Consider the following 15758-nt stretch of genomic DNA (forward strand, 5'->3'; position numbering starts at 1 on the left):
ACCCCCAGAGCATAGCTCTAGCAGTCCCTACCTACTGGCTTTATTAGTAGGAGTTTACAGGCCTGTCCATGACATTCCCACAGCTCTCTGGGAGCTCCTCCACATTATTCCAGGGCAACAGCAGGTTAATGTAAGCCAGGTGGAGCCTCCCCCGCGCTTCCTCTGAATGAGGTCGTTTGATTGACAGGGAGTTGTGGTAGTGAATCGGAGCGTTGCTGCTCAGGATCAGGTTGTGATGGAAACATGGAGACTCACAAGGAACAGCTGTTTGACTTGGCCACAACAGAGACGATTTCTCCACTCACTTGTGACCATTCTTAATTAAAACGTGTGGATGTGTGTGGAATCAGGTCTGTGTCAGTCAGTGCATGTTGAACTCCTATTCGTCTCTTACATGTGGCAAGTATACTGTAAGTGTGGTTAAAACTGTGTTACCCTATATCGTAAAACACATGAAAACTAAACGATTGCAGACACTAATGTGACATAAGTTCTACATTGTACCTGTGTAGACACTACAGATGTAGGGTCTTAATTTGAGACAGTTTAACAACAGATAAACTATGGCCTATTTATTGCCTTACTTCCTTACTTTGCACACTGTATACAGATTTCCTATTGTGTTATTGACTGTACGTTTGTTTATCCCATGTGTAACTCTTTGTTGTTGTTTTTGTCGCACTGCTTTGCTTTATCATGGCCAGGTCGCAGTTGTAAATGAGAACTTGTTCTCAACTGGCCTACCTGGTTAAATAAAGGTGAAATAAAATAAATACAAAATTATTATGTGGATTATAATTAATGGACATTTTTGTAGGGGCTGATAAAAAAAATTGTAAGGGAAAATCAAGTCTGAAATTTCTAAGTGGAAATTACAAACTACAGAAGCCTTTTTAAACTTCAAATACACTGCATTGCAGGAAAGTTCTCCGGCAACAGGTTGATCAAATTACGATCCTACACCTGTACCTTTTATAACTTTTGACACTGGCAATATAACAACATTTACCATCATTCAAATACGTTCCTCCAAATAATTCACTCCGTCAGTCCCATTAATCTGATGCATTATGTCCATACTAAAATGTTCTTACATGTCAGTAATCGTTTATGTCAATGATCATGTTATGCTTACAAGGACATACCGCAGGACTAATGTAAAATCTATAAACACTATATACCCTCCTTTCTGCTGATACACTGCTGTCTGACACCCTGCGTCTATCTATGTGATGTTAACTAGCCCACAGAAGAACATGACACCCAGGGTGACACAGGGATTACTTGTTCTATATTTAGTGTTTATGTACATGAATATTGGCAGGACAAATCTGTACATGTGACAAACACAGTGATAACACAGACCTCCAGCACAGAACACATTTACAGACGGGCTCTAGAGCGCACCCTGGCTGAGATGCACAAGGGAATGTCTCCACAACGACAATTTCCTCATAGATTTTGAATTATTTCTTCATAAATGTAATAGTCATCATCACCAATAAATCAAACAATCAAACCAAAAGAGGCAAAGAAGTATAAAATAATTTAAAACTATCCTAAATGTGAATAATGCACTGAGAGAACTATACAAGGCCGGTAGCTATTGTATCTCTGCAGGTCAACGTGAATTGAAACTGAAGGAACAAACCATTTTGACAAACGCAAGAGTCATGCAGCAACAAAGAAACACACAAGATGAAACAGTCTCTTTTCTGACGCTTGGAGGTCTCCCTGTTGGCAACGAGATGCTAGGTCCCCAAGCAAAGGCGACAGAGCACCTCGCTATGGATCGCCCAAAAACGTGCCAACAATGAAATGTAAACATAAATATACAGGTTGATATCTCTCTCTACAAACAGTTCAGTCTCTGCCACAGGCCCATCAGCTGTGTGAGTAGTCAGTCTGTATTCACTCCTTAGTAGAATATCACTTAGAGTTAAATAAAACTTTTTTAATATATATATTTATAATAGATTTATTCTATGCAGTCTTTTAGCAGTATTTCCTTGTTTTCACCAGTTTGCTCTGGTATTTGACTGAGTGACCGCTGTGGCCCACAACATAAACGTCCAGCAGGTAGGTCTTGCCCGGCTCCAGCCCTGTGATGGTTTCCGTGGTAACGGCCTTCTGCAGGTTGGGGCTGTGGAAGTACTTGCAGAGGACCTTCTCTGACTTCCTCCGTGTCTCGGGCCCGGCACACTGGTTCTGCTCACGCCGCCGCTGCTCCTCGCCATAGCTCTCGGCCACCTCTTTTTTGTAGACACAGTACTTGTTGCGGTCCTGCGTTCCCAGCCAGGCCACAGTGGCAGTGGAGCAGGTACGCAGCTTGTCAAAAGCCTTGATGCGCGTGTCCTCTGGAAGCGAGGGGAAGGGCTGCTTGCTGCTGGGCTTTGTGGTGGCCAGCACCTTCAGGGTGGACGCTCCCTTCCTGCTGCCTCGCAGACGGATCAGGTACTTGGCCTTAGGCTTCCCTCGCAGCTGGAACTGTCGTACCCCTTCCACATTCTGGGAGAGCAGCAACTTGCCGTCACGCCTCACCTGCACCTGGACAGAGTCCAGACAGGCGTGCACGAACAGAGTCACACTCTGATGAGAGGAGACCGGGGCGAAGCGTAGGAACTTACTGCCCTTCCTCTTGATGAAGACATCAGATACCTTGCCATCCTTCAGCTCCACTGTTTTCTGCCGAGCCTCCTCCTTAGTGCGGGCGAACGTGCCCACATAGGCGGTGCTGGTGTTGGTGGCAGAGTTCACAGCAAATACGTCAAAGTAGTACTGAGTGTCCGGCTTCAGGTCCGACACGGTGAAGATGTTCTTGTTGCCGATGCAGACTTTTTGTATGTCCGAGGCCTTGGGCTTGGCTGTGTAGGAGCGGGAGATCTTGTTGCTGGTGAGACCTCGGTCCTTGTTAAAGTCATTGTCTGAGCGGACAAAGCCAAAGTGGGCAAAGTCAAAGGGGCTGAAGTCCCGGCCTGGCTTTGGAACGGCCATGAAGGCATCGTCAGCGCTGATCTTAGCCTCGGCAGCACACAGACTTTTGAAGTTGTGCTCCTTGTTGATGACCACACAGTACTGGACGGGCTGGCCCATCAGAACGCCCGTGGGGGTGGGCTTCCAGGCCAGAGTGACAGTGGTCCGGCCCAGGGCGGTGACGTCCACCCGGGGATCGTAGGGCAGCTCGGGGTAGGGCTGGTCAGACTCTGGGGTGGTGGTGGCGTACACCTTGAAGTTGCTGTCCTTCTCTGTGGAGAGCATCTCCAGTTGGTAGAGGCCGGAGGGAGAGCTGGTAGCCACGTAAGACTCCACATCATTCCCCTTGTAGGAGAAGAGCTCTGTGCCCTCATCCACTGTCACCTGCTGCTGCTTCTGCTGGTCCAGGGGCTCCGGCTTACCTGGAAAGCACACAGAGACACAGGAAGACTTAACATTACTTCTTTTCATATCACAGCAACCACATCCTCTCCTGAGATATGTTTTTCTAACATCCCCTAATGTTTTTGTTTTTTATGTTTGGCCCTGAAGTAAAATAATTTCCATAGGTGGTAAATAATTACCCATTTAAAGTGTTGATCCTAGTGAAGTCATGGTGAAGCTCTCTCCGAGGCAGACAATTAGCCCCTCACAAACCAGCAGCCATGCTTTCACTCTAAACATCTCTAAACATCCCAAAAGATCACAGGCCAATATTCACTTGGCCCTTCCTTATTTCAGTTGTGCTTAGAACCATAATATTATCTTTGTCATCCAGAGAGTGGGCTCAACGGTGTTCTAAAGAAATGCTAAAAGATCCAATCTGAGCCTGAGACATTCAGCAAACAGAGGAGTAAACAAATGAATAGATAGAGAAGTTGTGCATTTGTATATTTACAGTGTTCACTGGAAACTCGTGCACACACATCGCCTTCTACCTATATGTGAATGGTTCCTTGGTCTATGTTAAGATGCCATGTGTAGCACATGTAGCACATTACTGTGTTACAGTATTTAGTCTCTATTCTGTAATATATTAGGACAGTGAACATCAAAAAAGTAGTCAGTATCAGGCAAAAAGCCCATTTATTAATTGGCAGAGACACATGTGCATGCATATAGTCATACACGTGTACACATGTACTTTCACACCCTCACATATGTACACTCTAAAACCACCACTGCAGTCCATGTATGTGCTCTAATGGGACTGGGCTTGAGGGAGTTGATCACATTTTTGTGTTTCAAAAACACTGTCCAGATGGAGAGAGAGAGTCCGAGTGTGTGTGAATGAGAGGGGAGGGAGAAAGAGAGAGAGAGAGAGAGAGAGAGAGAGAGAGAGTCCGAGTGTGTGAATGAGAGGGGAGGGAGAGAGAGAGAGAGAGAGCGAGAGTCCGAGTGTGTGTGAATGAGAGGGGAGGGAGAGAGAGAGAGAGAGAGAGAGAGAGAGAGAGAGAGAGTCCGAGTGTGTGTGAATGAGAGGGGAGGGAGAGAGAGAGAGAGTGTCTGAATGTGTGTGAATGAGAGGAGAGAGATAGAGAGAGAGAGAGAGAGAGAGAGAGAGAGAGAGAGAGAGAGAGAGAGTGAGAGAGGGGGGGGAGTATTCAATTTGAAGGGCAAAAGGAGTATATGTCAGTAGTGGACAAGGGGATTATTGTACCTAGCTATCTAAAGATGTTTATGGGGGATTAATGTAGAAGGCTTAATCACATTCTAAACTCTTTACTTATACACTGTATTTGTCTGCCAGCCAACCAACCAGCCAACCAGCCAATGAGCCAACCAGCCAACCAATCAGCCAAGGGCAGTCTGTTCTACTCAGAGCTCTGTGCTCTTTTCACAGACTACAGAAATCAGGTGTGGTCAATCCAGACATCAAGTGTGGTCAGTTCATACACTGTGTAAGTTAATAACCATACCACAACCACACCAAAAAAGCAGACCACCAACGCTGCCCAAACACAACAAAATGTAGAGTGTCTTTCCAATTTTATTCAAAACCACATCAATCAAATGTTAATGTTAGTTATTGTTGATCCTGATATACTTCTGAAATTATTGTTTATGTATTTGTTGTACCTTAATCATATATTGCACGTTTTACAACTTAATTACATTGTAATAGTCCCATTTACATTAGCGAATAGTTCCATAAATCATATCTATGTGAATTCCCATATACACTACATTACCAAAGGTATGTGGACACCTGCTCATTGAACATCTCATTCCAAAATCATGGGCATTAATATGGAGTTGGTCCCCCCCTATGCTGCTATAACAGCCTCCACTCTTCTGGGTAGGCATTCTACTAGATCTTGGAACATTGCTGCAGGGACTTGTTTCCATTCAGCCACAAAAGCATTAGTGAGGTCGGGCACTGATGGGTTAGAGGTGTTCGATGGGATAGAGGTCATGGCTCTGTGCAGGCCAGTCAAGTTCTTCCACACCGATCTCGACAAACCACTTCTGTATGGACCTCGCTTTGTACACGGGGGCATTGTCATGCTGAAACAGGAAAGGCCCTTTCCCAAACTGTTGCTACAAAGTTGGAAGCATAGAATCGTCTAGAATGTCATTGTATGCTGTAGCGTTAAGATTTTCCTTCACTGGAACTACGGGGCCAAGCCCGAACCATGAAAACCAGCCCAAGACCATTATTCCTCCTCCACCAAACTTTAAAGTTGGCACTTTGCATTGGGGCAGGTAGCGTTCTCCTGGCATCCGCCAACCCCAGATTCGTCCATCAGGACTGCCAGATGGTGAAGCATGATTCATCACTCCAGAGAACGAGTTTCCACTGCTCCAGAGTCCAATGGTGGTGAGCTTTACACCACTCCAGTCGACCCTTGGCATTGCACAAGGTGATCTTAGTCTTGTGTGCGGCTGCTCAGCCATGGAAACCCATTTCATGAAGCTCCCGACAAACAGTTATTGTGCTGACGTTGCTTCCAGAGGCAGTTTGGAACTCAGTAGTGAGTGTTGCAACTGAGGACAGACGATTTTTACGCACTATGCACTTCAGCACTCGGCGGTCCCATTCTGTGAGCTTGTGCGGCCTACCACTTCGCGGCTGAGCAGTTTTTGCTCCTATACTTTTCCACTTCACAATAACAGCACTTACAGTTGACCGGGGCAGCTCTAGCATGGCAGAAATTTGAAGAACTGACTTGGAAAGGTGGCATCCTATGCCGGTGCCATGTTGAAAGTCTACTGCCAATGTTCATCAATGAAGATTGCATGGCTGTGTGCTCAATTTTATACACCAGTCAACAACAGGTGTGGCTGAAATAGCCGAATCCACTAATTTTAAGGGGTGTTCACATACTTTTGTATATATAGTCTAATTGGTGTTTACCTGATCCTTCTCCGCTGGCCTCATCAGGCAGCTCCTGCAGGGTGAGCTTCCACTCCAGAGGAGCATCACATGGTGTCACCGTCACAGACAGCGGGGTGTTGTCCTCCTCCACCACAAAGTAGTACCTGCATGAACAAGAAGTAGTGCCCAGGTAAATGATAGGGTTAACTACAGGTTTAACTACTGAAATCATCTATGGTCACTTTATGGTTGTCTCCGAGTGCTAATGACCTGAGTCTCTTTTAGCAGACATTATCTCAATTACTTGAACATCTCTTTCTCATCTATAATGCATTTCCTCATCCTGGTATCCATTACAATGTATTCCATATTCCCAATGCATCCACTTACAGTAAGTCATCATACAGAGCCTACAGTGCTATTTAGTATGGGAAGGCTACAGCGCTGTTTGTTTTCGATCAAACACAACCTGGTCTCATGTATTTGGTAGGATAAGACATACAGTACATGTAGATGTTTGGAGCAGTAGACCTACATGTTGGTAATGGTTGTTGATAGTGATGGCTGTATTTATAGTAGGTTAGTGTTTTTTGTCATGAATCTTGTTCTGGAGGTCACCAGCTAGCACAGCCACAAAGTCATACAATCTGATTTTAAACCTAACCCTAACCTTAACCCTAACTTTAACCACACTGCTAACCCTAATGCCTAACCATAACCTTAAATGAACACCAAAAAGCTTTGTTGAATTTTTACAAAGCCAATTTTGACTTTGTAGCTGGCTTATCTACAGGGAAATCGCTCAGTTCTGCCTCCAGGACAAAACTTATGGCAATAAACGTCATCTTGCATATTGCTATAGACCTGGAATCGTTACCTTTTAGGTGTGTCCCTGAACAAGTATCCACTGATCTCGGCGCCGTCTGGGATGACGGAGGAATCATGAAACAGGGTCTTGTCTCTGATCTGCATCTGGAACAGGCCCTCATCTCGCGTGGGCAGCTTCTGGCCAACTACAACCCCCAGCACCAGAGCCAGGCCCAGAGGCCAGCGCTGAGGTCCCAAGCACAGCCTCATCCTCCTGTAACACACAAAATAGTAATGCAGGAATGTCAGAACAGTTAGAAACGCCAAAGTACCCTCTTAGAAAAAAGGGTTCCAAAAGGGTTCTTCGGCTGTCCCCATAGCAGAACCCTTTTTGATTTCAGGTAGAACTCTTTTGTAAAGGGTTCTACATGGAACTGAAAAGGGTTCCACCTGGAACCAAAAGGGTTCTTTAAAGGGTTCTCCTATGGGGACAGCCGAATAACCCTTTTAGGTTCTAGATGGCAACTTTTTTTAAGAGTGTAGTGAATATTGGAAATCTTTCAATCAATACGTGGAAGAAGAACTTGAAAATGTGTTTCCAATTTTGCCTGTTAAGTCACAGAATGGAAGGGAAACCAGTAACACGCTGCCAAAGAGAGGAAAGTGAGAGACAGAGATGGAGAGATAGATGCCCCATCTCTTGCAAAAAGAGAGTGGAAGGCAGACAAAAAGAGAGAAGACACTTTGGACAAGAAAGAGGGAGAAGATAAAGACAGTGGCTAGTGTGAGAATGGTTCCCCAAGGTCAAAGAAACTACATTTAAGGGGATAGAAGAGGAGGAAAGATTGGCACTGGTAGCTACAGTGTACTGTTCAGTAGATATCTCTAACAGCTATGGGATGTGGCTCAGTACATGGGTCTATGCAGCTTACTGAGGCTCAGGAACACAGAGATATCCTCTGTCTATTGATTTGACCACATTGATTGCAGCTGATGGGAAAGCCAAATCCCGGCTGATTTAATCAGGGTAATGATGGCAGATTAGCCAGATACTTTACTGCCATTTACTGCAAGTGAGAGTGTGTCCTTTTAATGACCCCTCTTCCCTCTCTCTCTCGCTCTTCCTTGTCCTCCTTTTCTCTCTCTGTCTTTGTCTTCCACCCTAGCTCTCCATGTATTTTTTCCCCACAAATATAGCTCATCTTTTTTTTCTTCTCTCGCACACACATGTACAGTAATCTCTATCCCACCCTCTTTCTGTCCTTGTCAAACAGACATTCTCTCCTTCCTCTCCTCCCTCCCTCTGGAGAGACATAAGTCAAACCAGAGAACCCAAAGCTGGTCATGCTTCCATGCTACAAACATGGCTTCATTACTACATTATCTTCCTTTTAAAACACAATACAGAGAAAAGCCCTCGACAGCTCATGTCAGTGTATCCATCTCCCCTCGTGCCTGAGCTGAGCCTCCCATCATCCTGTCAGACTTCAGAGAGGCGGAGGAAAGCCTTCTAAGTGGTACTTTGAGGTTTGACTCACAGAGAGGAGATCCTTAGCTCCTCAGCTTGTCTCATTCCATTTCAGAAGCGTGTTGGGCGGAACAAAGAAATGTCTATTAATACTCAAGACAGCGCTGAGGTGGTATGTACAGAGCTCTACAGGAACCCCAATACACAGAACAGAGGCTCCCAGAAGACTCTCCCAGTCCCTTCTGCACTAAGCCCACGCAATGACACTATCAGACTGATGTAATCCGATATGGGATATGTGCTCTCTCAATGGTTAGTGTGGTATCGTCCATCAGATTTGCTTGCCAACATATTTAGCATAACCCAACATGCACTTGATGTGCTGTTTCCAATGTAAGCAACTTGCCCACCGCGTGTGGTAATACTGATTCAAACCAATGGCTTTGGTTAGAGTTGGTCAAAGTGCTGCAGTATCCCAAGTCTGAGAAGTGTTACCACTAAATGCTACGTTCCTCCATCCAGACTCAGATCCCATGTATGAGCCACTGCTGAAAGATGACACCTTCACATTAATATAGTTGGATTTGACTGTGCTAATGTCTGGGCCATGTGGTTGTGTGGAGCAGCACAGACAGGCTGGAATCTGGAATGGTTGTGAATGCATGAGACTGCTCAGGCCATGGAGTTAGCTCTCTTTACCAAAATAAAACTTCAAAAAAGCTGCATCTGGAACAAATAAAGCCTAATGTTTAATTAGAGTGAGGGAGAATGTATGATCGTAATTTGGGGGAGGATAATTTGAAGGCAGAGCCGACTTTGTTTTGCTGACGTTTTTTATTTATTTATATATTCATTTATTTTTCAGTTTCACTCTGACTGGAACTTTGTTCAAAACTTGAAACACTGTTGGTCATTAAAGAAAAAAGCCTAATGCATAATAAATGTGAAGTTGTGCATAGCCGCGGAAAGTAGTTTGGGGGTGGGGGTGCTGCGATTCTTTTGCCAAGGGGGGAGAAAAAACAAATATTGCCCGCGCTGAAGACGTCTATATCTGTCCGCTAATACAATACACTACTTTTGTGAATAAAATTGGACTAAATGTAAGCCTATTTGAGTGTTTACCAGTATTTGTAACTTGAGTCTGATAATGTACAAAACAGTTAATCTGATCATACTTGTTGAATATAAAAATACTTGCTTGGTATATGTTTTCCAGTTTCTTCAAATACTTTGCAAATGCAACTTATTTCTATGTGAAAACTGAAATGGTCTATTCATGACTTTTCCATTTTAGTAGACGCTCTTATCCAGAGCAACTTACAGTAGTGAGTGCATACATTTTCATACTTTTTCGTACTGGTCCCCCATGGGAATCGAACCCACAAGCCTAGCAACTGAGCCACATAATAACATCACTTCATCATAAACAACTTGATGTCTCAATGTACTCAAATACTGTATTGTGCATTGTTTTTCTTCATAGTGAATAATACTGAACAGCTTATGCAGAAAGAATAATTAATGATAGAAATATAAGTATGTCTGTCACAATTTAACTGTATAACCTGTAGTAATAACTATGTAATAACCACCTAAATGATATGACTTTACAATGACAGTTAGTTCCACCTGAATTCCTATATGGCAACAACAACATGAACCATGCAGTGTTCACTCTGTGCCTTTATCATGCCTTTAACAGAACTACGTGAATGACAATTCAGCCAGATAACAATATTAACACAATACACTAACTATACTATCACCTCCCAGGTGGATAGTCGTTGGAATAGCACCAAATCATCTAGTTCATATAAATGCATCAACTAAGATTAAAGCAAAGTGAAGAATAATCTCATCAACTAATCAATCAACCATATACTCAATCAATCCATACATCAAACAACTGAGATGTTGAAGAAGTCATCCCGTGAATGGTCAGTTTGGTTGTAGGGTGTAGGTGTTTGTTGTGGTCATTGGTGTGTGTGCTGTTTGATACCAGTTGGTGAGTCAGTGTGCGTGATTGAGCTGGGATTCCAGCAGTCAGTCAATGTGAAGCCAGCACACACTGATGACTAGCACATATAATCTGTGTATAGAGCCATTTCTGAGTGACAGCGAACATGTATGCACAACAGAGCAGCTTACACCTGTCATTCACAGGGCACTACAGTAGTCCTACCCTCCAACTGTCCAACATAAAAGAACCATGTGGAGTGTGTGTGAGGACCTCTGCGTGCATGTGTATATGAATGTGCTCACATGTGAATGTATAAGCATGTGTATGTAAAGGAAGATTGTGCGTGTGCATGTCTGTGTGCTTGCCTGCCTGTGTCTGTACGGCCATGCGCGCCTGCAAGTGTGTATACTAGGCACCCCTTACACTGCCACATCCCCCCTCCATCTCTCCATCCCTCCAATGTGTTCTTTGGGTCGCCCTGCCTCCCTCCTTCTGCAGCCTCAGCCCCAACCCCAACCCCAACCCCAACCCCAGTCCTGCAGCTCCATCTTCCCTCCAGCCTGCCGGCCCCAGCTCCATGTCTCTCTGTTAGGACGGGTGAACCTCCTGCCTGCTCCCACATGGAGCTCATTAGCAGGACGGGAGGGAAAAAGACACTAATTTCAACACAAATAAAGAGACATTTGGGATTCCTCCCAAAGAGACGCCTGGCAGGGCTCACAGGACCTGGAGCCGCTGTGTGTTTTTTTAAAACCTCTCTGAAGGCAGATTTATGGTCAGTAGGTCTTCAGTAGCAGACTCCATCACTGATGTGCTGTCACTTCAGTGCCAACCGGGGCATTGGGGATACATACAGGCAGGCAGGGCTGAGGGCTCAGAGCCTGAGATGGAACCAATCACACATAACCTGGGCCCATGCTGATGGACAGCCAAACCCAGAGCAGGTCTGGTGCTCTAGGAGAGCCAAACAGCTCATTAATGAATTGGTAGAGACTGTGGTTTAGGGCCTCTGTCCAGGAGCAGAACTTTTGTCTGCGCAGAATGAGAGTTTATTTGCATGTGTCTTCTAAACTGTCAAATTCCTCTCACCCAGAGTGTGTATAAATCTACATTATCACTCACATTCTGTCTCTAAACCATCTACATCATCATCAGCCCACAAAGACTATGCTGCTGCTCCTGGCAAAATAGCATGTTCAGAAAGGGTAGTCTACTGTATTTTCCATCCTTGCCTTTCGCTCTCTGTCTCTCTGTTTTATGGTCCATTTCTGAGTGAGGCCTGCAGTTAGCACTGCATCCTGGAATGATGCATGGTGGAGCATGTCAGGTCGCAGGGGCAGTTTATATTACTGCGCTACAAATGAGCCATTCAAATTAGGGGTGCAGCTCTGACTGATGTGCAATTCATTGCTGTCATCGGAATGAAGGGCAGATCACACAAGATTAGCCCAAAAAAAGCACAATGGGAAAGAAATCGTCCACTCTCTGCCAATCAGCATATCAACGATAAGGGCACAGACCAGCATCATGGAAAATGAGTCAATCACGTATCCGCTGGACAGAGAGCACAGACCCCTTCTTCAGGAGAGAGACGGCCACCAGTCTGATGGCACTGTCTCTGCTTGTGTCCATCTGAGGAGGCATAATGAGGGCTTTGCAGAGTGAATGTCCTGGACACTGGGAGAGGGTGTGGATATGATGAATAATTTAAGGAAGGGAATAAAAACCTGTCGCTATGGCCTTAATCTTCCAGCAACGACTCTGGACGTGACATCCCACTCCAGCGGTCCGCACAAAGCAAAGGCAATGAGGAGACTGTATATACACTGCAGCCCGTCACTTCTCCGGAGGCATAAATGGCTGTAGCAACACTGGCGGAATTCTTTCAGCCCAGAGTTTTCATATGCAAATCACGGTTTAGTTACGGTATGCAACACAGACCTTCCCATTTTCATACTTTTGTTCATTATTCATTCTCCTGAGAAAGTACGGGTGGCAGTGTGGCTTCTCTCTGCTTCTAAATACAGTTATTCAAATTCACAGTATATATTGCCTATATTTTATATAGGCTACAAATATATTTTTTAAACGAATAACACTTTTTATCAATAATATATATTTTTTTCAACTCAAATACATGTTATTATCTACAATAAGATAGTAGCCTGTCTAAAAACATCGCGAGAGACAAATTAGTAAGTAACTTTGTAAAAATGCAACAAAAAATTATGTTTACTACTTTTCATACATTTCAATAGCACTTTGTCCTGATTTTAAGAGGGGATTTTGTGTAGGCTCCCCAAATGTGAGAGGGTGTGTGGGTGAGGAATCAGAGCAGGATAGCGGTAGGCTACTTGCAGGTGCACGGGCTTGCTCATTGGTAAAACGAAAACTCTCCTATTGTAAATCTGACGCCCCAGGCCAGTCTAACATTTTCCCAAAATTTGTGTCATGTTCATCCGCAGCACCACTATAAAAAAGGGCCAGTGAAGAGAACGTATGCCACGTACTATAGAAGGGGGCGAGAACGCATATTGATGAATTGGGTCTGGCGGGTTTAGAGGGTGCTCCGTCACCCCTGAGAGCATGGGAACTCCGTTATGGGCACAAAGCAGGGTTCCTCAGACTCAGAACCCCGAGTGCGCGGACACTGCCTTCCGCGTGTCCTTTTCAACTCCCTCAAAGGTTCATACTTTTCACGCGACATTCATCGTGCCTTGTGAAATACAGCCAAACTAAGGGAACCAAATTAAAAGAGCATGCGAGCCCAGGCTTGATTGAAATGTGTTTTGAAATCCTTAACTTCCCGGAGTTGTAAACCACAAAACCCCTTCCCCTCTATCTGGCAGACGTTTCAAAGGCAAGCGTTCTTTATTCGGAGAGTCCCTCTCTGTTTTTCTTTTTTATGGAACGGTCTCTCCAAAAAGCGCTCCACAAACCATTTAGACTTAATAGGCTACAAAAGCGCAAGCTTATTGCTTTATAGAACAGTTTTTTATCGATGTGGTTTATCATAAGTTCACTTCATGGAATATGTATATAAAGCAGTGATCATATGGATAGCCTAAATATACAATGTTTTGTGAATGAGCCTCCGTCTTACCTTTCAGATTTAGGGATGATAAAACAATTTGGAACGTTCTCTCAACCAACTCAACACTTCTGTGACCAACACAATAAAAAAACTAAATCAAACAAAAAATACAATAAATGTGTCCTTTCAGTGTTCGATAGATTCCTCGAGTCAGTTCTGGTGTGGTGATAATCGGACTACAGCTGTGGTGCGTGTTGGCAGTTCTGGAGGATTGAACCTTGTCTGGGTATCCTGAGTTCTGGCAGCGCGTCCGTCCCTGCCGTGTGGCTGCTATTGAGATTGGACCGACTGAATTGGAAGACAAACTGATGCGAACTTCTGTCTATGCGCTTCCCTAGGAGCACTCCGAGAACCGGCCCACTCCTCCCCCTGGACACCACAGCCCCAACAAGTAAAAAAACAACCAGAGACCAGGCAGAACCAGCAACGGACCTATCACAGACACGGACTCAAACTGACATCACTTTATGAATGAAAAACCTGTATTTCAAAAGCACCTTTAGGACTACTTTGAAGTGCTATAGCCATAGACAATCCACTGTGCAAAAAATGGCAGAATCAACGTCATTTCCATCTCATTTCAACAACAACAAAAAAAATCGACGTGGTGAGGTTGAATCAGTGTGGAAAACTGATTGGATTTGAAAAAAGTAATCAATATAAGGAAATGTTGTCTTTTTTTCAACCAACTTTTAACCTAAATCCAATGACATGGTGAAATGTTTTGTTGATTTCACGTTGAATTTAGGTTTGGTGACAACTCAACCAAATGTAAAACTAGACGTTGAACTGAAGTCTATGCCCAGTGGGAAGTATAGACCTAATGTATATACAATTGATCGCAATTAGGCATACACACGTTTTAGCCTACATTATACATTTACAAAATATATATATTAATTCAAAATATTACTTTTACAACTTTTTTCAATCAAAGGTAATATCCCTGAAATGTGAGCACTAAGGTTGAACTGATTCGAAGTACTTTACAGAGGTGTCTGTTCCGCAAAGCAAAACAACTCATAAATATCGTGTCTTCGCCTCCGTTTGTTTAAGCGCGGGGATCCCCTCATAGTTCTCTTGTTGGGAGCTGTTTACGTCGTGAAAACGGGCACGCTTGGGTACCACCCTTTTCAAATTCACGCAAACCTCGGGGTTACATGATCTGTGTGTGGGCTAGTTTTGTCATGGTAGCTGAACCATTTTATTGCTTTATCTGCCGTGCGTAATTCATGTGTAAAATAAAGAGTGAGTTCTCCTGGTTGCTCTCGTTTGTCCGTAGTGTTTACCCGAAACTAATTTCACTGGGTCCAATGTGTTTTTGTTGCTCAAAGTTATTCTGTTTAAATGTGTGAAAACGCCGGTGGGACAGGGATGTTTTTGTCTGTTCCCGGGCGGTAACTCAGGGAAGTAAATAATTATCCAAGATAAGGGCCATTGACAAAATTATGTTGCTTATTTGAATTGCACGGAATTTATGACTTGATGGGGCTGCTGAGCTATGATGGGTAGCCGGATTAAAACGATGCCGTTATCCCTGCCCTAAAGGATATAGATGGGAGCTTCAAGTTACCGTTTTAAACAGTTGTTTCATTACCCCCAATCCCTTGACTCATGAGCAGGAACAAGTGTAGCAATGATGCATAGGCTATATAAAGGGATACATTATTAAAGGGGGATAGGGAGAGGAAAGCAACGTTGGATAGGAGAGAGCATGGCAATGTTATAACACTGTTTAAAAAGAGCGCCTAACCTTTCCAGTCTGACCTCTAGCCTAATCATATAATTGAATACAGGGTAATTCAATATTTAGCCTGTTCTATCTATTAGATATTGTTTCAGCCAATTAAGAGTACAAACTTCGTAATTGTGCATTATGCCCTACGCTTTGAACTTAATCGAATCCCTGAGCTGACAAGGTAAAAATCTGTCGTTCTGCCCCAGAGCAAGGCAGTTAACCCACTGTTCCCCAGGCGCCGAAGACGTGGATGTCGATTATGGCAGCCTCTCTGATTCCGAAGGGTTGGGTTAGATGCGGAAGACACATTCAGTTGTACAACTGACTAGACATGCCCCTTTCCCTAAGCATATTCATTCGCCTTTATGTTATCTTACTTTTAGCCAGTAAAAAACATCC

The 15758-nt window shown here is 44.1% G+C and overlaps 1 protein-coding gene across 1 annotated transcript; it reads right to left on the bottom strand.

The window, feature by feature from the left end:
- Nucleotides 1-1280: 1280 nt before the first annotated feature.
- Nucleotides 1281-14136, bottom strand: LOC106560250 (protein NDNF). Its single transcript, XM_014122915.3, has 4 exons — nt 13631-14136; nt 7170-7373; nt 6332-6456; nt 1281-3395 (listed from the first exon to the last, which is right to left on the bottom strand). Exons 2-4 carry the CDS (start codon nt 7367-7369, stop codon nt 1996-1998), a joined length of 1725 nt encoding a protein of 574 aa, XP_013978390.1. The 5' UTR covers nt 7370-7373; nt 13631-14136; the 3' UTR covers nt 1281-1995.
- Nucleotides 14137-15758: the final 1622 nt, after the last annotated feature.

Source organism: Salmo salar, chromosome 10 (genome assembly GCF_965601325.2).
Source record: "Salmo salar chromosome 10, fSalSal1, whole genome shotgun sequence".
NCBI classification, from domain to species: Eukaryota; Metazoa; Chordata; class Actinopteri; order Salmoniformes; family Salmonidae; genus Salmo; species Salmo salar.